The sequence below is a fragment of the Mchenga conophoros genome, linkage group LG22 (genome assembly GCF_057382185.1).
Source record: "Mchenga conophoros isolate Kocher_MC1m ecotype Shallow Benthic linkage group LG22, M_conophoros_male_GT1.1, whole genome shotgun sequence".
NCBI classification, from domain to species: domain Eukaryota; kingdom Metazoa; phylum Chordata; class Actinopteri; order Cichliformes; family Cichlidae; genus Mchenga; species Mchenga conophoros.
This window is the reverse complement of record NC_140546.1, coordinates 26,083,109-26,107,711: the sequence shown is the minus strand read 5'-3', so window position 1 is coordinate 26,107,711 and position 24,603 is coordinate 26,083,109. Positions and strand designations below refer to the sequence as shown.

General features: G+C 38.8%; 2 protein-coding genes across 2 annotated transcripts; one reads left to right on the top strand and one right to left on the bottom strand.

Moving 5' to 3' along the window:
• The first annotated feature begins 13,813 nt into the window (after positions 1–13,813).
• On the top strand, positions 13,814–15,486 carry LOC146549563 (uncharacterized). The gene is made up of 3 exons (XM_085261678.1): positions 13,814–14,231; positions 14,810–14,911; positions 15,065–15,486. The coding sequence occupies exons 1-3, from the start codon at positions 14,064–14,066 to the stop codon at positions 15,368–15,370; spliced, it is 576 nt and encodes a 191-aa protein (XP_085117804.1). The 5' UTR covers positions 13,814–14,063; the 3' UTR covers positions 15,371–15,486.
• Positions 15,487–16,435: 949 nt separating this feature from the next.
• On the bottom strand, positions 16,436–20,774 carry LOC146549562 (gap junction beta-7 protein-like). Its single transcript, XM_085261675.1, has 3 exons — positions 20,719–20,774; positions 17,804–18,288; positions 16,436–17,055 (listed from the first exon to the last, which is right to left on the bottom strand). Exons 2-3 carry the CDS (start codon positions 18,191–18,193, stop codon positions 16,615–16,617), a joined length of 831 nt encoding a protein of 276 aa, XP_085117801.1. The 5' UTR covers positions 18,194–18,288; positions 20,719–20,774; the 3' UTR covers positions 16,436–16,614.
• Between the last annotated feature and the right edge of the window lie 3,829 nt (positions 20,775–24,603).

Genomic DNA, 24,603 nt, shown 5'->3' with positions numbered 1-24,603 from the left:
ACCAGCATACATCTGCTCTTATATAACTATCAATAGCTTACAGCTTGAAAGGTTTAAGGTATGTGCTAACTAAAAATAAAGGCAAGATAATAGTTTATTAAACTTTTAATGAAATTTGCAGATTGTCTCGGTGGAATGTAATAAACGCAACCGTCTATCAAAAATATAACAGGACATTGGAGTAAATTCTCGACCATTTCACACTTCTGTTTAATTAGTTTTCTGTTTGACGCATATTCTGCTGTGTGAAAACTATAACTTTAATGTCAGCTAAACTGAGGATTTATTCAGGAACAAATAAAACACTGAAAAAGCCAAACAATAACATTTTTAAGTTATCTAAGTGACTTATATATCATATTTAAACTGAGTAGCAAAAGACCACGGGGTGGTGGGAGTCTGGATTGTGGTTGAAGGTATTTTGGACCATTCCTCTTTACAAAACCTCTCTAGTTCATTCAGGTTTGATGGCTTCCGAGCATGGACAGCTCTCTTTAACTCACACCACAGATTTTCAATAATATTCACGTCTGGGGACTGAGATGGCCGTTCCAGAACGTTGTACTTGTTCCTCTGCATGAATGCCTTAGTGGAATTTGAGCAGTGTCGAGATGAAATATTATTTTACATTCATAATCTATGTTACTATTCATGATCCTTATTATTACTGTTGCATCATTTATGATTTATCATTGTTGTCATTTCATTGACACATTTATTGAAACTGGTGATGTTATATTAAAGTCTGTATTTAAGGTGTTAGCATAAGCACATAATCTTTCATTGCAGGTGCAACTGTAATCATGTTATACACATATTACATAATTAAAGGGTTGAAGCTCGGTCAAGTTAATTAATGGTTTGAAGCTACGGGCAGCGCGATGTCTGGCCGATCAATGGAGCAAAGTTCAGCTATTGAAAGGTTGCCTACATGTTTACAGTATAATTTACTACATATTGCCTGTGTGCATTCAGCAGGCTGCACTGGAGTTTGCCTGGTAACAGATGACGTAGAGGGGGGTCATGCACTTAGATTAATGACACAGACACATAGCCTGTCTGGGTAAACTAATTGCAAGTGTTGTTTAAGTCTAGACAAGTAGAATAACAGGAAGCATCTGGAGGAACAGAGGAAGTAGCGGTTCCTTTTTAGAATATGTACTCGCTGGAGTTACTGGTCATCATAAGTATAAATATCACACCCACCTATTGTCAGGCGGGAGATGGAGCCTGATGTTTTGCAGAGCCTATCTTCACCACATATATGTGTTTTAATAAAATCATTTGTGTTGACCCACTACGGACTTTCAGTCGTATGTCTCTTCCTCAAAATTCGAACCGCGACAGCAGTGTTTGGGGTCATTGTCTTGTTGAAAGATCCAGCCCTGGTGCAGCTTCAGCTTTGTCACTGATTCCTGGACATTGGTCTCAAGAATCTGCTGATACTGAGTGGAATCCATGTGTCCCTCAACTTTGACGAGATTCCCAGTCCCTGCACTGGCCACACAGCCCCACAGCATGATGGAACCAGCACCATATTTTACTGTAGGTAGCAGGTGTTTTTCTTGGAATGCTGTGTTCTTTTTCCTCCATGCATAACGCCCCTTGTTATGCCCAAATAACTCAATTTTAGTTTTATCAGTCCACAGCACCTTATTCCAGAATGAAGCTGGCTTGTCCAAATGTGCTTTAGCGTATCTCAAGCGACTCTGTTTGTGCTGTGGGCGGAGAAAAGGCTTCCTCTGCATCATTCTCGCATGCAGCATCTCCTTGTGTAAAGTGCACCGAATGGTTGAACGATGCACAGTGACTCCATCTGCTGCAAGATGATGTTGTAGGTCTTTGGTGCTGGTCTGTGGGTTAACTCTGCCTGTTCTCACAATTCGTTGCTTCTGTCTATCCGAGATTTTTCTTGGTCTGCCACTTCGAGCCTTAACTTGAACTGAACCAGTGGTCTTCCATTTTCTTTGAGACAGCTTTCTGTATCCTTCCCCTAAACCATGATGGTGAACAATCTTTGTCTTCAGGTCATTTGAGAGTTGTTTTGAGACCCCCATGTTGCTGACCCCCTTAAATACTCTTTCTCATTATTGGATTCACCTGTGTATGTAGGGGCAGGGGTCACTGAGCTTACCAAGCCAATTTGAGTTCCAATAATTAGTTCTAAAGGTTTTGAAATCAATAAAATGACAACAATGCCCAACTTTATGCACCTTCTTGATTTTGTTTAAACAATTATTGCACACTTTCGGCAAATCCAATAAACTTCATTTCCTTTCTCAAATATCACTGTGTGTGTCTCCTATATGATATATTTAACTGACATTTTTTTTATTGTAACAACCAACGATTTAAACAGGAAAATAATGACTATTGACACGGCTGCCCAAACTTTTGCATCCCACTGTAAATCCTACTACTTATTCCTGCGTCTTTCAGGACCTTACAAAGCTTCAAACAAGGCATCGACGATTAAATTAGTCGTCGAAGTAATTGTTACTAGTTGACTAATCGTGGCAGCCCTAAAATAAGAAATAATGCGAAAAGTTATAATGATGGTGGATAACCAGACCGATCCACATGATGTTGCATGTGATGTAGAATGGATGCAAATCAGCACATTATAATACAGAGCGTCTGATCTGCGACAGCACAAGGACCCAGTCTCTGTTTTTAGGCGTTTAACCTTTAAATCCCACTTAATTGCATTTACTGCCCTACTGCTGTGCACAGTGATGATTGCACAGTGTAAATAGAAAACAAATGTCCAGGCTGCACTTTCTTCATCCACTCAAAGAGAAACTCTGTTACAGTATTTTGAAGTTAAAAAGCACCAGGGAAACCAAAGCTGTTGGACAAACCTATGGACATACCAGTGTGTGGACATAAAGTAAACCTAGAGAATGCTGATGCTCCACCATTTTATTAAACTTTTTCCTTTCTTTTTTTAGTTAAACAAGAGGAAGGGGTGGGGGTGTGGGGGATGAGAGAGAGGCAAGAAATGTTAAGTAGACAGAGAACAGAGACTCTTATCTCTCTTATTAAAACCTAGCAACCACATCATCTACAGCCGTGCCGGCTGTAGATGATGTGGTTGCTAGGTTTTGCTAGGTTAAGAGGCCACAGAAGTGGTTGTCAGTAGTGATATTACCGCATAAAAACAAGCTATTATGGGATGTAATTGTACTGACTTATAGATTTTAACATTTAAAATACAAGTGCACATTTTGGTCAAACTGCAATTAAAGCTCTGTGGTCACTTGCAGTTCTTCCCTGCTGGGTTTTCTGCTGAGCCGCCCAGTTCAACGTTGCGGGTGCTCAGCCAATCAGAGTTTGCCTGTTTAACTCTGCACTGTGATTACACGCAATTCTGAAAATCCAGAAAGAAATGCTTCCCGCAAAACGTTGAACTTGGACACTTGGGACTCTTGGTGGGTGCTCGGTGGGTTGTCGTTTACAAAACCCTTTAGGAAAACTGGTCCTGGATTTGGATTAAATAAACTACCCATGCAGTATGAGGAAATACACCATTTCTTTACACAAGACATTTGACTAATACATTCTTGGCCTAAATGAATTTTGTTTTACAAAATAAGCATTAACTGTAAATACTTAAATTTAGATAGTTTCAGGCATCCAATTTCAGTGCGGGTCTGGTGTGCTTATTTATAGTTCTATATTCTGTATTTGTGGACTCCAATAAAGTAGCTTTCTTTGATCCTTTCTCTCTTACACTGGTCAATTGTGCATCCCTCACTTCCTCCACTGTCTGAAACGTGCCATTTTAGCTAATTCCCTTACATTTGAAGACAGTTTTCTCCTTTAATGGCACACGAGCATGTTAATGCTGCCCATGCACAACTACTCATAATACCAAGTACTCATTCTAATATACAAGGTTACCATGTTACTTGTCACCAAGGAAACTATGACGAGCTATTACTGTATAAAAAGAAGAAGAAGGAAAGCATAAAGAGTCATTTTCTGTCTTGCTGACGTCCTGGTAAAAAGTAAAGAGGACATTTTATGCTCATTTAAACACTATGAAAAAACCTCTAAAAACAGTTTTGTCTGATTAGAGATGCATAAAGAACTGTTTTCTAAACTCTCAATGTTTAGGAGAGGGAGATTAAATTTTAGCAGGGTGAACATCAATTTCAGAGAGGTTTTGCTAAAAATGCAGGTGTTTTAGAATAGAATAGAATAATCCTGTAATTGTCCCACAAGGGGAAATTTGGTTGTAACAGTAGCCAGAAAGACACATATACAAACAAACAGTACACAGGACACAGAACAGAAACATACACAATTTTTCTTACATATTTACATATGGACAATGTTTACTATAAACAGAGTACTGTACAGTTATTAAATTAAATAAAAATAACTACAGATAAGAGGCAAACCAGGTTGTAGTGCAAATCGGTTGATTAAATTATTGCAGTTACAGCGCAGATGTAAACATCTATGTTTGTTGGGAGCGGTTTTGATTGTATAGTCTGACAGCTGCAGGGAGGAAGGACCTGCAGAAACGCTCCTTCATGCATCGAGGATGCAGCAGTCTGTCACTGAAGGAGCTCTGCAGTTAAGCAACATTTACATGCATGGGGTGGGAGACTGTCCATCAGAGATGTTATTTTGGCCAGAGTCCTTCTGTCCCCAACCACCTGTACTGGGTCCAGGGTGCATCCCAGAACAGAGCTGACCTTCCTGATGAGTTTATCCAACCTCTTCCTCTCAGCTGCCGATAAACTGCTGCTCCAACATACCACACTGTAAAAAATGACGGATGCCACCACAGAGTCATAGGTCTTTAAAAGCGCCCCCTGGACTCCAAATGACCTCAGCAGGTCGAGTCTGCTCTGACCCTTCCTGTAAAGTTCATCAGTGTTGTGGCTCCAGTCTAGTTTATTATTCAGGTGAACACCCAGAAGAGTATCAAGAATGAAAATGTATCTCACTGAGACAGTAGATGAATATATCACTTCATGTTTTTCTTCCTGAACACCTGGCAGAACACATTTTAGGCTAAAGAGAAACCTGTTTCCTAACTCCTCACAAGAAAGTGCAAAAAGTCTTGTAGAAATGGGACAGTTGAACCAAATGAGCAAATCACTGGATAAACACTGCTGGAAAGCACCATTTATATGTATATCCTGAAATGTTAGTTTACATCCTCACAGCTTGGATAGTCTGCATACCATCTAGCAATAGATGCATGGAAAAGTCTTAATGTCCCTGCACTGAAAGATTATGCGTAATTGGCTGAAAATGTGAAAGCATATTTTCAAAATGACAAAGCTACTAATTGAGTGCCAAAGCCCCATTAGGGAATGCATGAAATAAAACATTGGAATAGGAACAACATTCCTTCCCCAAAAGTCCCTCAACTGGGCTCTTAATAATAGTAATAATAATAACAACTTTATTTATAAAGCACTTTCAAACAAAGTGCTGAACAGTTTTTTGAAGATAAAAAGACAAATACATAAATAAAAGTAGTGCAGAAAAAACAATACAACTTAAAAACTGATAACATTTAAAAACTGATAGGCATAGAATTAAGACACATAAGATAGAGTAAACAAGTGAGTCTTTAATTTGACTTTAAAAACCTTCACAGAGCATACTGCCTACCTAATATCTTGAGCGAGGTTCTTCCACAAAATGGGGCACGAAAAGAAAAAGCATGCTCCCAAATAGTCTATTTTCTGGCTTTAGGAACTTTTAGAAGGCCAGTATCCTGAGATCAGAGAGCTTGGGATGGAACAGAGGTGCCAAAGGTCAGAGAGATACAAAGGTGCCAAACCATTTAAAGCCTTGTAGATGAGCAACAAGACCTTATAACCTGCTCAAACTTCACAAGGCAACCAGTGAAGAGATTTCAGTAATGGGGGTAATGTGCCCAAATTTCCCAGTTTTGCTGGAGATTTAGGAATTAAAATATCAAATACAATTCCTAAATGGTCTAAAATAGATAAAACACAAGTTTCAGTCATTGATACATTCAGTCCATAACCCAAGACAAAGTCTAGAGTGTGGTCTTTAGGTGTTGGCCCAGACACAAATTGTGTGAAATTTGTTAATTAATCTTAATTAATCTTAATTAATCTTAATTCAAGTATGCAAATTAAGATTTTGCCAGCTCTTGTGGAAGTTTTCATTTAATAAATCCTAAATGGCGAGCGGTAGCCACCATCCTTTAATAAAGAACAGAACAAAACCAAGCTTGGTGAGAACAGCCATCACAGGGCAAATGACCAGCAGAGCCTCTCCCAAGCCTGGCACAGCCCTGGGTTTAAATACCTTCCACAGAACAAAAGACAATACACAGCTGAGAGTTCACAAACATGTGGGATCCCCCCCCCCCAACTCTCTGCCTCACCCGGCTGTTTAATGGCTTATTCCAGCCTTTTGATGATGTAATCAATTAATACAAGAAAAAAGATTCATGAATTAAGTAAAAACTGGACGTACAGCAGCTTCACAATGCCACAATTCAAGCAAAATAAGTCAGATTGTATTCCAATGTGTTGATCAACACAATGTGTTGCCTCGTTTGTTGACATAAAACAGCTCAACTTCTTTTATATGGTAGGTAATTAAGGTTAAAATTTACTTACGCTGTAATTATGTGTTTTAGCAACAGTGATGAGTTGCCTCTACTTTCAGATGAAACTCACTATGACTGCTATCACTTCAAACGAGGTGAACTATACTATTTACGTATTCCTGACAGAGGTGTGGACTCGAGTCACATGACTTGGACTCGAGTCATTAATTTAATGACTTTAGACTTGATTTGAAAAAATGTTCTAAGATTGTGACTTGACTTGGACTTTTACACCAATGACCTGAGACTTGAATTGGACTTGAACCGGTTTACTTGAAAAGAATTGATATTTCACCCCAAATATAAAATTTAACATACATATTATATAGAAAGTGTGCACCATTAATTCAATTCATTGATTCATTTATTCAAACCACACTCCGTACTATGTGTGCGTGAGCTGTAGCACTGCCAATCAAATTAACCAGATTAAAAAAAAAAAAAAAACGCTCAAAAATGCTGCAAGGAGTTATTTTTTTCAGGTACATAAACTATGAAGTAGTCAACAAAAAACTGAAATGCAATATGCAAAACATGCAAGAAGAGAATCACAGACAGAGATGGAACAACTTCAACTTTCTCCGACAGTTGAAGTTGCATAAAGAACGGTAGGTGGTGCTTCTCTTTTGCTATGATGAGATAGCTGACTTCATCTAACTAGCAAATCTTGTCCATGCTCCGTTGGTGATACAGGTTTTTTTTAAATGTGTATGATATTTTTGTCATGCGATTTTAAAGCCGGCCCTACAAGCGCATCCAATAATAACATTCAGCTTATCTCAGAACTGTCGGTGAAAATTATTCTTGGAACTAAGTTTAATTGAGCTGCATTTTATAGAGGTGCAATTTCACAATTTGTGTATATTTTCTAAGTTCACTATTTCGTCATGTGTTGAGAAAAACACAGATTTTAAAATTACATGGTCTAATATTTACAGTTTAGCATATAACTGCAACATTCTTTTTTCGTTTTTTTTTTAAGACTCGAAAGGACTTGAAATTCAAAATTTCAGACTTGTGACTTTACTCGGACTTTTACACCAGTGACTTGAGACTCGACTCTGACTTGCCTGACATTACTTGAGACTTGACTTGTGACTTGAGGATAAAGACTTGAGACTTACTTGAGACTTGCAAAACAGCGACTTGGTCCCACCTCTGATTCCTGAGCCGCAAGACCACATTAAAATAATAAACACTGACTAACTCGCTATTTCCAACCGAAATGTTGCTAAAGAATAGCAACAGTTTACAGTGTAACACTTAGCTAACCACAGCAGACAAATGAATAACCGAAACTAGTTGTGGTGCTGTTAGTTACGTCACATTGGTCAATAAAAGAGAAACTCAATAAACAACATTACTATGTTATTATGAAGACAAAAACAAAATATAAAATGTGGGAATTCAATACTTGTCCGTAGTTGAAAGCCGTTACTTTTTGACAGCGTCCGTAAGGGCAAAAATGACGACGTCCGGTTTCCGCTCACCATTGGTGCATTGTCCTATCTATCAAAACCGCACCCGTGTCCTCTGCTTCTGATTGGACGGTAGCGTGAAAAAACGGATGACGCCAGAACAAATATGGCGGGATCATATGGGTATCTCTACTGTAAAGTACTTGTGAGTGACTCAGTGTGTAATGCTTTGGTGAATAAAGGGTTTACTTACAGCATGTGCTTTTCCTAACTGACAGGCAGTAACCATAAAAGGTTACATAAAAACATGAATACAGACACACACATCATACACATATAAAGCATCATTACTCAAAAATAGCTTCCTTTTCATCTGCAATTTTGCTGTCGATTTCCATGCAGAATATCATATAACAAAGTTTTATTTACAAATCACTGGGTATTTCTTTGCCGTTGAGTAACAGTTCTGCAAGCCGTCGGAAGGATGCATTTGCTTCCAGTAGCACCTAGAGTTATTCATTTAGTTTTTCAGAGTAGCCCGAGCAAGATGATTCTTATTTCATAGTTGGTGTCTCCTCTGTCTTGATGTTATTCAGGTTCTGCACTGTAAAAACTGTGATTGGGGTTAATTAGAATCTAATAGGAGAGTAATAGTAATTATTACTCAGTAAAAACGTGTATGAGTAGTTTTAATCAAATCTAAGCAAAATTCAACAATTTTGAGATGTTCAGTTATTTAAATTTACACAGTTTTGTTTGGGGTAAATTCAGCAATGGTTTGTTGAGTAGATTTAAAAAAAATGTTTGAGTACTAAAAAAATTTAAGAAATCTAATAGATTTAACTGATGAAAGCATTTTCATTTTAATCATTGTACACTTCCGCCCATAATCCTTTGTGCCACGTGCAGGACACACGCGCTTCATGAGTGGACATCTCCATTTTGTCAGAGGTAAGACTTCTTAATTTGTTCAAATATAAGACATGGTTTAAACAATAACGTATATCGGTTTTGAGTAAAGGTTTTAAACAGTATGATACGAAATTTTATTAATAATCATCACTGTAATGATAGTATCGTATTTTTACATAAATGGCAGTTAGTGGACTGCTAGCACAAGGTCACTTTCCAAGCCTTCACGACTGTGTTACTGAACAGCTTTAACTAACCACATGTTTTACCGTATTAAAAAATATCAACGGTATATTCCGATGAGTTTTAACGTCTTTCATCCACGTTTAAAAGTTCATGAAAAGGTTTTGCGGTCAGTTGTGAGTGATTTTGTCAGCCACAGTCAGTTTTTCGAACTCCAGTTTCCAATAATGGCGGCCGCTACTAAGTTTTAAAATTACTCTTAGTAATCTTTCTGGGTCACAAAATAAACTTTTAACATATTTTCAGGCGAGAAAGTAGCTGTGTAAACATCAAATATCTGCTCGGTTTATCAAGATATCGCATGTTTGCAAAAGTGCTTCGACGTTTTCGGAGCATCTGCTACCCACCAGCTCGAGCAAGCCGGGAGCTCGAGGGTCACTGAAGCCGCTGAGAACGGCACAACTCCCGGCACATCATTTTCAGATCACCGCGGGGTTTCGCTACTCAGTTTAAACGTAATGTATAAGTCACTTAGACAACCTAAAAATGTCATTGTTTGGTTTTTTTCAGTGTTTTATTTGTTCGTGAGTAAATCGGTTTGGCTGAGATTAATGATAATGTTGCTTTCCTTTCAGGTAATGGAAGATCCCTCAACTTAAATTCACCTGATCAGCAGGTAGACTGTGCATTATAAAGTAAGTTGTGATAACATGTTATATTAAATTAAACTAATGGTTTTGAAATTGAAGCGGCATGAAATTACCAAGTTGACCCCACTTAATCTAACTTATTTGTTTTTGTAAAAACAATAAGTAGAAAATAATTGCTTATTATTTGTAGGATTTTTTTCTTCTTCTCTATAATCTCAACATCAAATGTGTATAGATACCCATGCTCTTACATTTGTCATGAAAAACTATTTAGATTCTTAGATATATATTTTTCCATCACTTTAGGACCTGGCAAATGGGATGGCAGTGTAAGATATGCAAATCTTTTTCTACTACAAAGGGGAATCTTCTACGTCATTACAGATTGCAACACGCAACATTTGGTCGTGGACAGCACCAGCCATGTCTGTATGGCAGTTGTCCTTGCACATTTAAAACACAAGGAGCCCTTCGCACACATTTGTCCAGATACCATACCACTGAAGAGAGTCCAAGGCCTGGAGTGATCACTGCATTTAAGTGTTTGGCTTGCACTGCTTTTTGCTCTACTCAGAAGGACTATTTTCAGCATATAGGAAATCACTTGAAGAGACACGAAACTGTATTTTGCGTTTTTAATGGATGTGACTTTCGCACAAACATATACAATACATTTCTAAAGCACAAAGGCAGGAGACATACATGTTGTTCCTTAACTGATTTTAAGAAAGAAGTCTTGGAAAGTCATCCTAGTCAGAACACTGACCATTCTGATGTCCCTGAACTCAACAGTGATGAATGCTCTAGTGATGTTGAGCCAGAAAGTGCATCTTGTACTGTTCTTCAAGGACTTGGCTTACTTCTACTCAAGTTAGAAAGCACTTACAATGTTTCAGTGAGGTGCATTAATGCTTTGGTTGAAGATCTCTTCTATATTTCTTCTTCAGCATCTGTGGAGGCGGTTAAAAATATAATTGATTCAGCACTGAAATCTAACAAATGCACAGTTGACCACACTATCATAAAGGACTTGGCTGAACAGTTGTGCAGCTCTCATCCCATTAGCAGAGCTCTTGGAGCAGGCGGGCCACTTGGTTCAGCTTTTAAGAGAAATAAGTATTTTAAGGAGCATTTCCAGTTTGTGGATCCTATTGAATATATTCTTGATGCTGAACAAAAAAAGAGCTTTCAATATGTACCAGTTCTAAAGACTTTGCAAGAAGTACTGAAGAACAAAGATATTGCAGTGGAAGCCTTTTCGAGGTGCTCAAGTAGCACTGGGCATTTTGAGTCCATTTTTGATGGTACGTGTTTTAAGGACAATGACTTTTATGCTGTAGAAGAAACAAGACTCTCTATAATAATTTATGTTGATGAATTTGAGGTGTGTAACCCATTAGGAACCTCTCGAAAAAAACATAAAATAACTGCAGTTTATTAGGTTTTGGCCAATTTGCCATTGAGATTACAGTCTGCCTTAACATCAATACAACTAGCTTTACTTTGCAAATCTGTTGATGTGAAACAGTTTGAATACAAAGTAGTATTGGATCCACTTTTGAAAGATCTTGTCACTCTTGAACAGGAGGGGGTTTTTATTTCATGTTTAGGGAGAAATATTAAAGGCGCCCTACACTGTGTTGTAGCTGATAACCTTGGTGCTCATGCAATTAGTGGACTTGTTGAAAGTTTTAACGGGCCATATGTTTGTAGATTTTGCCTTGGACATTCTTCAGAGTACCAGACATATGAAGTACGGTCTGGGGTCTTCCCACTTCGAAAAAAGGATGACTATGATTTACACGTACAAGCTGTCAAAGAAAATCCAAATTTAGTGCCTCATTTTGGCTTAAAGCGGTCATGTCCATTAACTGATCAACTTAATAATTTTCACTTTGTGTCTGGATACCCACCAGATGTCCTTCATGACCTTTTTGAGGGAATAGTGCCAAGAGAGTTAGCATTGTGTTTTCAAGTTTTTTTGAAGAAGCACTACTTCAGTTTGACTGAACTGAATAATATAATCACATGTTTTCCATATAAGGGCTCAGACAAATTGAACAGTCCACAAGCAATCCCTTCAAATTTTGCTGGTCGCAAAACTGTAGGAGGAAATGCTCATGAAAACTGGGCCCTAATACGTTTGTTGCCTCTCCTTGTTGGTTTACGTGTACCTGAAGATGATCCTGTTTGGCAACTTCTTCTGACTTTGAAGGACATTGTTGAGTTAGTGGTTGCCCCTGTTCACACAACACAAAGTATTGCCTACCTTGAATTTAAAACATCTGAACATCGTGTCAGATATTTGGAAGTTTTTCCTGATCAAAGGCTCACACCAAAACATCATTTTTTGGAGCACTACCCTGCTGTAATAGAAAAATATGGGCCATTGGTTGGAGTATGGACAATGCGCTTTGAGGCGAAACACAGATTTTTCAAGCAAGTTGTGAGACACACTAACAATTTCAAAAATGTGTTGCTGACCCTTTCTACAAGGCATCAAATGATGATGGCATACCACATGCAATCAAAAGAGGTGAAACCTGCCCTGCTTGTCACAAAAATATCCAGAATGCCTGTAGATGTGCTGCATCCAGACATACAGGCAGATTTAAGAGCAAGATCACCATCTCTGACTTGTGTGCAGCTTGCCACCACTGTCACCTACAGTGGAACAAGATACACTGCTGGGATGATCCTGTCTAATGGTTCAACATGTGGACTACCAGACTTTGCTGAGATAATACAGATAGTCGTTTTGGACAATTGTGTATATTTCATTGTGAAGTTACTTGCTGCATGGTATGTAGAGCATCTGAGATCTTTTCAACTGGAGGACACTGGCAAGATCAGTCTTTTGGAGCAGCAGAAACTTGGTGACATGTGGCCCTTGGCTTCTTACAATGTGGGAAGAAAACGCTTGGTAACCCTGAAACGTTACATCTGCTGTGAATAATAGGTAAAAAAAACAAAACGACAACAACAAAAACTTGATAACATGTACATCTCCCAAGTATTTGTTATTTGCAACATTTGGTGTGTTGAAGTGTGCTTTTTGTTTTATAGTTTTATATCTCAACTATTGTATAAATGAAAAGTAATAACTAATTTTATTTAATTGAAGGGAAATTTAACTCTGCCCATTTACATTTTATTCTAGGTTGAACAAGATGGAGGCAAAGCTTCGTGTAATTATTGATGACCAAATCGAGAAGTTGGTTCTTCCATCAGGGATCCCACCAACATTGGAGGAGCTGCAGAGTGTTGTGAAGGATACTTTTGGGATTTCAAATGACTTCAGTCTTCAGTATTTTGACCCAGAATTCCAGGACTACTTCACTCTTCACAGAGCTGACCAGATAAAAGACAAAGACACTGTGAAGGTTGTTGGCATCACCCCGGTCATGATAAGCTTGACTCCGGTTGCTGACAGTTTTGGCGGCCCCTCTGGCCAACTGTCTGACTATGACTCCTCATATGCTGAGTCAGTTGTATCCAATGCAGACTCTGCTGCAACTACTTCTTCTCAGGACACCATTATTCTCAAAAGGCAGAAGACCACAGAACGTTGTGAGCCCTGGCCAAAACAGTTTCCCATTCCACAGTTTGCATATGAAACTGAGATGTACCTGGAAAGAGCCACTGAGGAGTATAAAAAGAATGGAAATCTTCTGCCCACCTCCAAAGTAAAGACTGATATTCTTGAGAAGTTGGCTGAAACTATATTTACATTTACGGCCTATCCTTCAAGTGCACAGGTTAGTTATGTTGCTGAGGCACTTGTGACAAAATACCCTTGTCTCAAGGAACCTGGCTCTTTCTCAGGTTATTATGGTTGGCAACAAAGCATCAAATACAAGATGGCCAATTATCGTACAAAACTTAGAGGGTTTGGTGTTCCTGAGTTGACATGCAATGCCATGAAACACAAGAGTCCAGGTGACCAGAAGTCTGCAAATAAAGTGAAAAAGCCTCGGAAAGCAGAGGTAAATTACCTTCTGCCATATCCAGCAGGTGAAGATGAGGACAGTCAAGAAGAAGAGAGAATTCAGTTGCTTACTGAAGTCAAGAAAAGAGACAACAACAAAGTGATAAAAGAAAAAATGGCTAAAACATTTGCACATAGACGACATGAAATTGTCAACCTGTCCCCCAGCATTGAAGACATCAAAGCCAGATGGCCAGCATTGTTTGAGGCATCTCATGTGAGTTCCAAATTCATTTTGGGTAGGCTTTTGGTTTTTTTTAATGTAATCTTTCAAACTTCAAATAATTTGAGGCTGCATCATGGTTTTTTTTGTCGTTCAGCTGCAGGATGAGTTCTACAGGATCACCCTGGTACACCTTGAACCCAAATTCATGTCCATGCTGGATGAGTACACTCCCAAACTGTTGGCCCTTTTCCATTCCAAGGGGGGAGCCATGGGATTGAAGTTGCAGGCTATCATAGCCAAGGTATTTTCCACAGACATTTCAGCTTGGAATTTTATTTAAAGAATTTTTTTGTCAAATTTCATTTGCATGGTGCACAGCTCCACTAATTTGTTTGCATGTTTTTGTCAGTGCAAGAGGACGCCAGGACGTCACTGATATAATTAACAACACAATTATGAGTTTCATGTTTTAATTGTATTTTAAATACATGTCTATTCTTAGTAAAAAAAACAAACAAAAAACAAACAAAAAAACACAAGTACAGATATTGCTGGGTTTTTGTTTTGTCCCAAGAAGGAAAAACCCTTTCTGACAAACATAAACTAAATTAGATAAAAAACTAAATGACTAAATTAATGTAATTTACTAAAACGACACATTTAAAGATTGAAGCTTACAAGCATGTTGACAATACCTTTGTGTTGACTGTCAGCACCCAGGCATGTGCATTAACATCAGCTAATTATCGCACATAATGCTCCATGTGATGATAATTTGATATTTAACTTTTTTTTTTAATACTGCCAATTCTCACAGTTTTGTCTTAATAAATGGTCACTTATCTGATGGTAATTTTTGGAATTCTTGCTCATTTTCAGTCACCAAGCAATCCTAGCAATAACATAACCAGAAATCTGGTTATTCAGTGCTTGATGGTGTACCTTGGGGAGTCCATTGATCAACTGATCAAAGAGTACAGTGTAAGTGTTGAAGTAGAAACATTATTCTGTTTTTGTTATTCATATGTGTTTGTCAAGTTTCAAATAATTTCAGGCATTATCATGTTTTATTTGTCATTCAGCTACAGGATGTGTGCAACTACAGTCAGAAAACCCATGTGTTTGTTGTTTCAGGATGCTGATGAGGATGGTGTGTCACAAGATCTTTCTGAACAGAGGATGAAAATCTACAAAATCAAGGCTGTTGGATCTGAGGAGGATGACATTGGCATTGTGCTGGAGGGTGTGAGAGTTATGCCTGCTCTGGGCAATTTTCCAAGAGCATGCGCAATGCTGGTTGGATTGACATATGCAGTCGATCTTGCCTATCCCAAAGAGCTAAAATACACCTTGGAAGTATTCCAGAAACTTTTCCTTGAACTGGATTGTGCTAAGCTCTCACCAAAAGTGAACAGCCTCAAGAACAAGTTATTGGCTTAAACGAGGACTCTGAAAGAATGAAAGGGAAGTAAGCTCACTGAAAACCTTTGTCTTTGTTAGATGCAGCTATCTTTTCAGTTTTCAAGTTAATTTCATCTTATTCATATCTTACCCAAATGACCTGCAATGTGTCAGGCTGTATTTGTGGTCTTCATTTTAATGTTTGTTTTTTATTACCTACAAGTTTCTTAGGAATATTCTGTTTGAAAGGCAGCAAATTGGAGGAATCACTAGTGAAGCTTTTCTTTGTTTATAGTGTATGTTACTATAAAACATTGGTTTAAAACAACTTTAAAATTTAACAGAAGTGCAGTCCTGTAGCTGTAGAAATGTTACTTCCTCTTACATGTGTCTTAGATTTTCTCAGGTTAAACATCCAAATTGGGATAAAAGGTTGATTTACATTATTGATATTCCATGTACATGAGTGAAAAACCTTTGTTCTACAGTTATATTGAGTGATTCAATTTAACAAAAGATTGACTAACTAAAGTTTTTGTTAGTCAATCATAAATAAGTAACAGAGATAAAGGAAACGGTAAAGGATATTCAAATTTCAGGTTCATGTTGATATTACAGTCTAAAGATTAATTTCTTTTTTACAAAACTGGTTTACATTCATGCAGTTTATGTTGCTGTTGCTCTGTACACAAAGCTGTGTGATAAACTGTTTATGACACTAAAACAAATTTACAGCAGAGGAATGTATTTAGGAGATCAGGAGATTGTTGATGAGAATTCAGTGTATACGAGCAGAAAAATGTTATATTATAAATTACTGTGTTTTATTTTCCACAATAAAACAAATTACTGTTTTGATGTTTTCTTTGTGAAATCGATTCATTTTACTCAGAAAATAAGTAAAATTCATTTCATTTTCTCTTATTATTCAGTCATTATTTTTAAGGTTTATTTGGATAATTATTGAATCCAATTTGAGTTTTACTGAAAAAACAAGAAGATTTCATTTCTTTGTAATGGATATTTTAGGAAGTTTTTACTAAACCTTTGCCAGATAGTTAGTAAATTCAAAGTAATTTTTCTCAGAGACTTATTTCATATCAATTATTTTTTTTGGTAAAGTTGGGCAATTTCAACCTTCAGTTTGAGATTTTGACCCTAAATCCAACACATATTTACAGTTTAATTCTATTAATATCTACTTTTGTTTTCTATTTGAATTTAATTAACATTTTCTCTACATTTTACATAAATCTTTTGAAATTAAAATCTACTTAATTATTTCAAGTGTCACTTTGTTGCCATAACTTTTTTAAGTAACCTCTAGTCACAGTTTCTAGAGTGTGGTTAGACACTGTTGGATCCACTCTCAAAGATGATCTAGACTTGTGCCTTGGAAAAGCTGCTGACAGTGGCTTCAGCTCGTGTGTCTCTGCGGACGCCTGCCTGTCTGCATCTATTTTCCTCTTGATTCGTTTCTTGACTTTCTTGCAGATGAAGTAAAACATCTCACAGATGCACATCAAGATGCAGACAGCAGAGGACACCACCATGAAGAGAGTGAAGATCTTCTTCTCTGTGGGGCGGGATACGTAACAGTCCACTATGTTCGGGCAAGGATCCATTGAACACTTTAACAAACGTGGTAAGTCGAACCCTTCGTAGATGTGGTAAAGGATGTACAGGAAACCAGCATCAAAGCTTGCCTTTAAGATCAGGCTCACCTATAAGAAGACAAATGAGTGTTAAAGTAGGAAAAATCTCATGGATTGCTAATGACTGTGTTTGACAGAATTAATTTTAAATGTTCACTAATTGCTGTAACTTATCCCAACCATTTGTCTAAGCTCTTGTTATGACGATTAATTAGTTTAAAAAAATAAATAAATAAATGACCCTATGAAAAAATTGGAACATAAATGAGGATTCTTCAACCTTCTATAAACTATATAATGAAAATTCCTGATATTTACCAAAATCAGTCAAAACAAAAGTGAACACTTGGTAGAGACGTTTCTAAACAGCAAATGAAAGTGAAATTAAAGACAAGAAAAAAGACACCATGTTACAGACATAATAGTCCCACATTCCACTGTAGGGATATATTATATGGCTGTTTAAAGGAAGCCTTGAAAGCATAGAACCACTTAAAATAGAGTTTCTTTCAGTATCAGATCGATACTAGGGTGATATGATCTGTACTTTGTTTCTATCCTCTAAGTTCAGTATATATATATTTAGAAATAAAAAAATACATCAGACATACACTGTGAAAAATATCTGAATGTCTTTGCAATACTTGATATTGATAGATACCAAAATTTGCATTATCGTAGACCACTCTTGCAAAGTCACACAACTTCACATCAGTTTGGTGGAGCTTGTTGCTCATACATTATAATTGCAAATCTCCTTCCATGTGTGGCATACACAATAACAGTGGAATTAAACATTAGCACCCTTCATTCTTACCAGGTATGTCCACCACAGCCCTCCACGTTTCTTCCCAGGGCGGGCATACACGTGTTTACCCTCATGGGTGGTGGTGTACTTTAAGTCCTTCATCTCTCGATATTTGACATGGGCAACAACCATCAGCGACGGGCATGTGACGAAGATGAGCTGCAGGGCCCACAGGCGGATGTGGGAGATGGGGAAGAAGTGGTCGTAGCACACGTTGGTGCAGCCTGGCTGTTTAGTGTTGCATTCAAAATCTTTGCTCTCTTCACCCCACACTCGCTGAGCCGCCACCACAAACACCATCACCCGGAAGATGAAGACCACTGAGAGCCAGACCCGACCAAACACTGTGGAGTAATTGTTGACCCCACTGATGAGGTCCTCCAGCCAATTCCAATTCATGACTGCTGTCTTGGAGGGGGACAAGGGGACAGAAATTTGAGGAGTATGTTTGACCTCCTGAAGAGATCAGGTGGAATGAAGTTCCTGATCCAAACCTGAGCAATGAAACAAGAAAATATGTTAGAAGAATCTTTGTAGTTAAAATACTTGAAGCAGTATGATGCCAGTCAGTGGTTTGTAAAGTCCTGGTCCAAAAAGTCAAATATAATAAAAGCCTCTAATTTAAGTTAATGTCCTAAATAAAGATAGAAAGAAAATATTAACTTCAAGTACTGACTGAGACTGTAGTGTTTAGCTATATACAATGAGATCATATGCATGACACACACACACACACACACACACACACACACACACACACACACACACACACACACACACACACACACACACACACACACACACACACACACACACAATTCTGTTTTATTCATTTAGTGCTAAATAACAACAACAGGTGCACAGTAAGGTAAAGACCCTACAATAATACAGAGGAAACCCCTACAATCATATGACCTATTTGAACAACTGCTTAGGCGACAGTGGGGAGGACGAAACCTCCAGAAATAAAATGCTCAATGTGGAAGGGAGCCAGTGATTAATAATAACTAATGATTAAATGCAGAGAGGTGTATAAACACATGGTGAGTGAAGTAGATGAGTGAAGAAGTAAAATTCAGAGCATCATGGGAAGTTCTTCAGCAGTGTCTGTGAGATTTGGAGCTGGTTCCACAGAAGAGGGGAAGAAGAGCCCTGATAGCTAAAGGCTCTACTTCCCATTTTACTTTTAAATACCCAAGGAACCAGAAGTAAGCCTGCAGTCTGAGAGTGAACTTCTCTATTCTATTGAGGTGATATGGTAGTATGAGATCTTTCAGATAAGACGTGGCCTGATTTTTCAAGACCTAGTATGTGAAGAGAAGGATCTTAAATTTAATTCTGGATTTAACAGGGAGCCAATGAATAGAAGCCGAAATTAGAGAAATATGCTATCATTTAGTCCCTGTCAGTGTTCTTGTTGTAGCATTTTGAATCAACTGATGACTCTTCATGGAATTCTTTGAACATCCTGATAATAACGATTTGCAGTAGTCCAGCATGAACTTTCAGTTTCACTCTGAGACAGGGTCTCTGGAGGCCAATGCAATGCCATCCAGTGTATCTGGTTATATCTAGTTAGATACATATTTCAAAGATTTTTTGGGATGAATATAATAGATGTATTAAGCTTCGTAGTGAGTTCAAGCTGACATAATGGCTCAGAAGTCATAGCAAACAAAAAACTTGACATGGAGTGTGCCTTTAAAGATTTCAGTATTTTAATTTTTTTATCTTGTCAACTCACAGCACTATGATCATCCTGTACATTTAGTGGCTGATGTTTGTCATGTGTGTGCCAAACTGTGTATGAGTGCGTTTCTTGGAGTATTTCTACAACAGCAACTACGAAGCCACTGCAGTTTTTTTCTAGTAATGTTCCCCAAAACTAACAATTACAAACATGTAAGCTATTCTTAATTACTGATGAGTTAAATATGAAGTCTCACGAATTAAGCCATTGCGACTGCAAATATGTCAGCTGTTATGTCAAATATGTCATGGTTATTGCTCATTATTCTTTTGCTTTTCTTTTTTAATCTCTGTCTCTGTCTGTCTATGATTCTTAAAGGAAATCTTCTGGCATCATCTTAAAAAAACAGCTACAGATGCTTAAAGGATTTATAAACACACAGCCTACTACCATCGTGCAGTTGCTATTCATTGCTATTCACAAATGTAAAAGGCATGTGATTTTTGTTCATACAAAATACAAACACAGACTGCAGTGATTCTCAGTGAATAAACAAAACCTCAGAGAGAAGAGCATATCTTGCCTAAAGGGAGGTGACCACAACTTGTTTTTCCGTTTGCTTTAGATGCAATGTTGCCCTCTCTCTTATCTATCTATCTTTTTGCATATGTTTCTCTTTCACTTCATCGTGACAATGCAGACAGCTTTCTCAGGTTGTCCCTATCTTAATTAAATGTCTTAAAGAGACTAGGATAAATTAACATCCATAAACATAACAAAGATTACACTATGGCTGCAGTGTGACACATGAACCAATATAATTCAGACTATTCTGGCACTGCCACAGATGTTTGAATACAACTTGCTCTACAGGTTGAGCAAGTTGCCACTTTACCACTCTAACTCTGTTTCGCTCACTCTGTGGACTCCTTTAGAAAGCGGTTGAAAACATTTATTTAATCCATTTTTCTGTTAATATTCTTTTTTAATTTCTCTTTTCCAATTGATTTTATTATAACGTGGTTCTCTTGGCACATGATACAACAAGAACCGAATGAGTGAGACTTGTGCCCTTTTTATTTCGCCAGGCCACTGCTTTCCTACTACTATATTTTTGTCCTCATCCTTTCTTGTATTAGTCTGAATTTAAAACAGAACTCAGCAAATGGGCTACGAAACACCTGTTTCCTTGATCCATTAATTTGCGCAAATATAGACATATAAAGCACCTTACCCTGGACACAGGGAGCACCATAAATGTATGAATGTGATGTGTCAGCTGCTGTTGCCTCAATGCTCACTGACTTGGTTACATCTAGACCTTTAGAGGGGGCTGGCTTTGAGGTGTGGCCTTGCTGGTAAACACAAGGAACCAGAGGGAGATAGGCGGAGCGTCGCTTAGAAAAAGTTACATTCTCTCACCTGACGGTTTTAGTTTGCATGTTGGGCATGAAGAAAACTGCCCCAGGGTATTTTGAGGAAAAACGAGAAGTGACAGAGAGACAATGTCAGAGAAATGGAAGGGAAATGGAAGGGAAACCGTGATGCAGAAAGATAGCAGCACAGCAAAGAGAGAAATGATGCAAAAAGTTGGTTGATGATACATAATGATAGCAAATATATTCAGCAGAAAATGTAGGTGGATAACCAGACCGATCTGCATAGGTCTGATGCCGACATGTGATGCAAAAATGGATGCAAATAAGCACATTACAATACAGAGTGTCTGATTTATGAGAAAGAGCGAGGACCTGGTCTCTGATTTCAGGCATTTACCTTTAAAATACTTTTTAGTTACTTGCATTGACTGCCCCACCACTGTGCACAGTGATGATTATATAGCCTAAATAGAAAAAAAAATGTGGATTCCAGGCTGCACTTTCTTCGCCCACTCAAAAGGAAACTCTGTTACAGTAGTTTGAAGTTAAAAAGTATCAGGGAAACCAAAGCTGCTGGACAAACTTATGGACATACCAATGTATGGAAATAAAGTAACATGGACAAAGGCACTCAGGCTGCCTTGACATCCACACAAGACTGTATCCACTGCGTGGCTTTCTCACGCAAACTACTCTGACAGGCTAACCTGTTGCGTGGCGACCCTTCGGTTTTTTGAGGCTGCTGCGGCGCAAGGAGAAATTGAGATGCCTGATGATTTGGCTGCAACCCCAGGCCCAGGCTGGGCAGGAGCAGACCCTCAGCCCATCGGAGAATGTGAGCTTTTCCCCCATGCTGGAGTCACCTGCGGAGGAGAAGATAACGAGGATGGAGATGAGGAGTCGGCTGACTCAGAGCTCCTGGTGTATGACTACGAGGAGGAAGTCTCTCTTGGATCTCGACATGCAGGTCATGTGCAAGCGCACAGCTTCTAGGCTCAACATCCCATGGCCCGCTGTACAAATCGAGGTTGTAAAATCTCGTAAGATTTTGCCTGTTTTCCCGGAGCTACTCAATGAGATAGCAGTGACGTGGAAAGCAAAACCTTACAGCGAGAAACACCGCATCGCAGGGAGCTCCCTGCTGTCGGATTGAGGGGATGGAGTTTATCGGCCTCCACCAGATGCCACAAGTGGAGCTGTAGCGAGCCATCTTCACCCAAAGACGTCTCTCCCCTCCAAGGCAGACCGCTTCCATTCTAGCCTTACGGATAAGTGTTACAAGGCAGCGGCTCTGACTGTAAGAGCCCACAACTATGTTTAGGGATTAAAATAAGTTGCCATGGTTCACTCTCTTCTCTTATTTGTTATGTGATCAGGACAATTCTGGAGAAGGTGGCCCCCTTGTAGGCCGGAAAGAAATGAGATAGCTTAAAAAAATATACAAAGTATGTATGTGTGTTATCACGAAGATTATTCTTAAGAACACAAGTTAATAAATGTGCAATTACTAAGAGTTTTTGTGTTGTTTTTATTTGCCTACTGTATTTTTTTTTATTTCCTCTGCCTTTAGGATTGCAAGTATCCAGGGTCAGGAGAGGGAGTGATTGGGATTGCAACTTGGCCCTGGTTTGCCCCCATGGATGAGGTGATAGGACAGAGGCTATCTATTAGGCCTCCTGTCCTAATTCCCTCTCTCCTATATGCTATATTACTACTACTATATTACTTGTAACTCTGTAGCAGACAAAAGTTTGATAAAGTGCCATGTAAAAAAAAGAAAACAAAAGATTAATTCCATAAGTTTCAAAGAGATTTACTTTATATATTTTTTATAATACAATATATGTGCACGGATGACTGGTAATAATTGAAACTAGCTAAGTAATTCCTAAATGTGTGTAGATGAAGGGAAATAATTTTACCTGGGTATGATCGTGTCTGATGAGCCTAAGGTACAAGACGTGCCAGCGACAATGATAAAGTTTTTCTAGCTTCTCGAAAATTAAAAACGTACAAAAAAACAGGGGAACATTTCTGTGTCCATTTTAAAGTTTTCGTGCTGTGGCGCCAGCGACCAGAAAAACGCAGAAGGGCGGACTTGAACGACGGCTAGAAGGCTGTTCAATTTCACAGCCACTCCTACCCGGCCGTGATGGACTGAGTAGTCTTCCTCATCCAGAGAACTCCCCTAAAGAGCTGGCAGCAGGGTGGTGATGACATCTGAGCAGCTACAAAGGTGGACAACCAAAGATCCCATACTCTCCCGAGTGCATGAGAATGTTCTGAGAGAATGGCCCATAACACAGCATCCTAATTTTAAGCCCTACAGACAGAGACAACAGTAGCTGAGTGTGTAGGATGGGTGTGTGGTGTGGGGGGCTAGGGTGGTGATACCACAATGAGGTCGATGCCCCCTGTTGGAACAGCTACATCATCCACACCTGGGAATGAGCCACATGAATGGCTTGGTCAGAAGCTACATATGGTCGCCACAGATGGAGACTGACTTGAAGACAAGGTGAAATCCTGCGGTACGTCAAGAACATAGACACAGCCCTCAAGAGGCACCGCTACACCCCTGGGAGTGGCCGGAGAAGCCATGGAGGAGAATAAATATAAATTATGCTGGCTCTTTTTTTGGGTAAGATGTTCTTAATAATAGTGGATGCCCACTCCAAATGGTTAGATGTGTATTCAGTGGCATCAGCTGTATTAGCTGCAACCATTGACTGCTTGAAAAACTGTTTCAGTACACACGACATGGCCTTCCTGAAATAATGGTCTCAGACAATGCCCAGTGTTTCGTAAGTGCACAAACTAAAGAGTTCATGGCAAAGAACGGCATCACACATGTCACCTCTGCTCCATATCACCCAGCATTCAATGGGTTAGCAGAAAGGGCGGCACAAACTTTCAAAGAACTTATGAAAAAGAGTACTGGAGACACAGTGGCAATCAAGTTAAACAGGGCTCTGTATAGTTACTGAATCACACCAACGTCCAAAACAGGGAAGTCTCCCGCTGAGTTGATGATGGGCAGGAAGTTGAGGTGTACACTTGATCTCAAACACCTCGACTTGAAACAGAAAGTGACAACAAAACAGGATAGCCAAAGACTGTGTCATCATAGACATGCCAAGGAGTGCATGTTTGTTATTGGAGACACAGTATATACCAGAAACTATGGCGGGGGACCCAAATGGATACCAGGACAGGAAATGATGGAGCCTGTTTCCTACGTGGTAATGTTAAACTGTTATAGACTATTAGACTATAGGAATAACCTAAGACTGTTGGATTGGTTAATTATTTAGCGAGTGAAATTTAAGTAAAGGCTGGGAAGGAGGTTGTGTTACATTTTAATAAAGGTTAAGTTTTTCTTAATGGGTATTTTGTGTAGTAATTAAAGCTACAGGGTAGTTTCAGTTTAAGGTGGGAGGAATGTTATAATGTAGCAGGGATTTGTCCTCCACGGGGCAACAGTTGTTGGAGAGCAGTGCCAGTTTATTTGTTGCGCATGCCCCAGTTTGATAAATAAAGAAGTGACTGTGAGGTCAACATGGTCTCTGTGGTTCCTTAGTTTCAGGATATCACAGAATCCTTGGACTAGGAAGCAGTCTCCCCAGGCCAGACCTCAAGTGGCCCCTCCTCCTCCTCATGCTGTTGCGACCAGTAGGAAGAAGAAGTGGCCTGCCTGACGGCCTCTCCTCTAGGGGAGAGCTAGCCCAGCTTTCCCCCCT

Bases quoted from the DNA above. Each gene is read 5' to 3' on its own strand.
- LOC146549563 (XM_085261678.1), top strand. From the start codon at position 14,064: ATGGTTTTTTTTGTCGTTCAGCTGCAGGATGAGTTCTACAGGATCACC. The intron at 14,232-14,809 runs GTATTTTCCACA...GCTCATTTTCAG, and splicing joins TGCAGGCTATCATAGCCAAG to TCACCAAGCAATCCTAGCAA. The intron at 14,912-15,064 runs GTAAGTGTTGAA...TTGTTGTTTCAG, and splicing joins AACTGATCAAAGAGTACAGT to GATGCTGATGAGGATGGTGT.
- LOC146549562 (XM_085261675.1), bottom strand. From the start codon at position 18,193: ATGAATTGGAATTGGCTGGAGGACCTCATCAGTGGGGTCAACAATTAC. The intron at 17,056-17,803 runs GTAAGAATGAAG...GTCTTCTTATAG, and splicing joins GGCTGTGGTGGACATACCTG to GTGAGCCTGATCTTAAAGGC.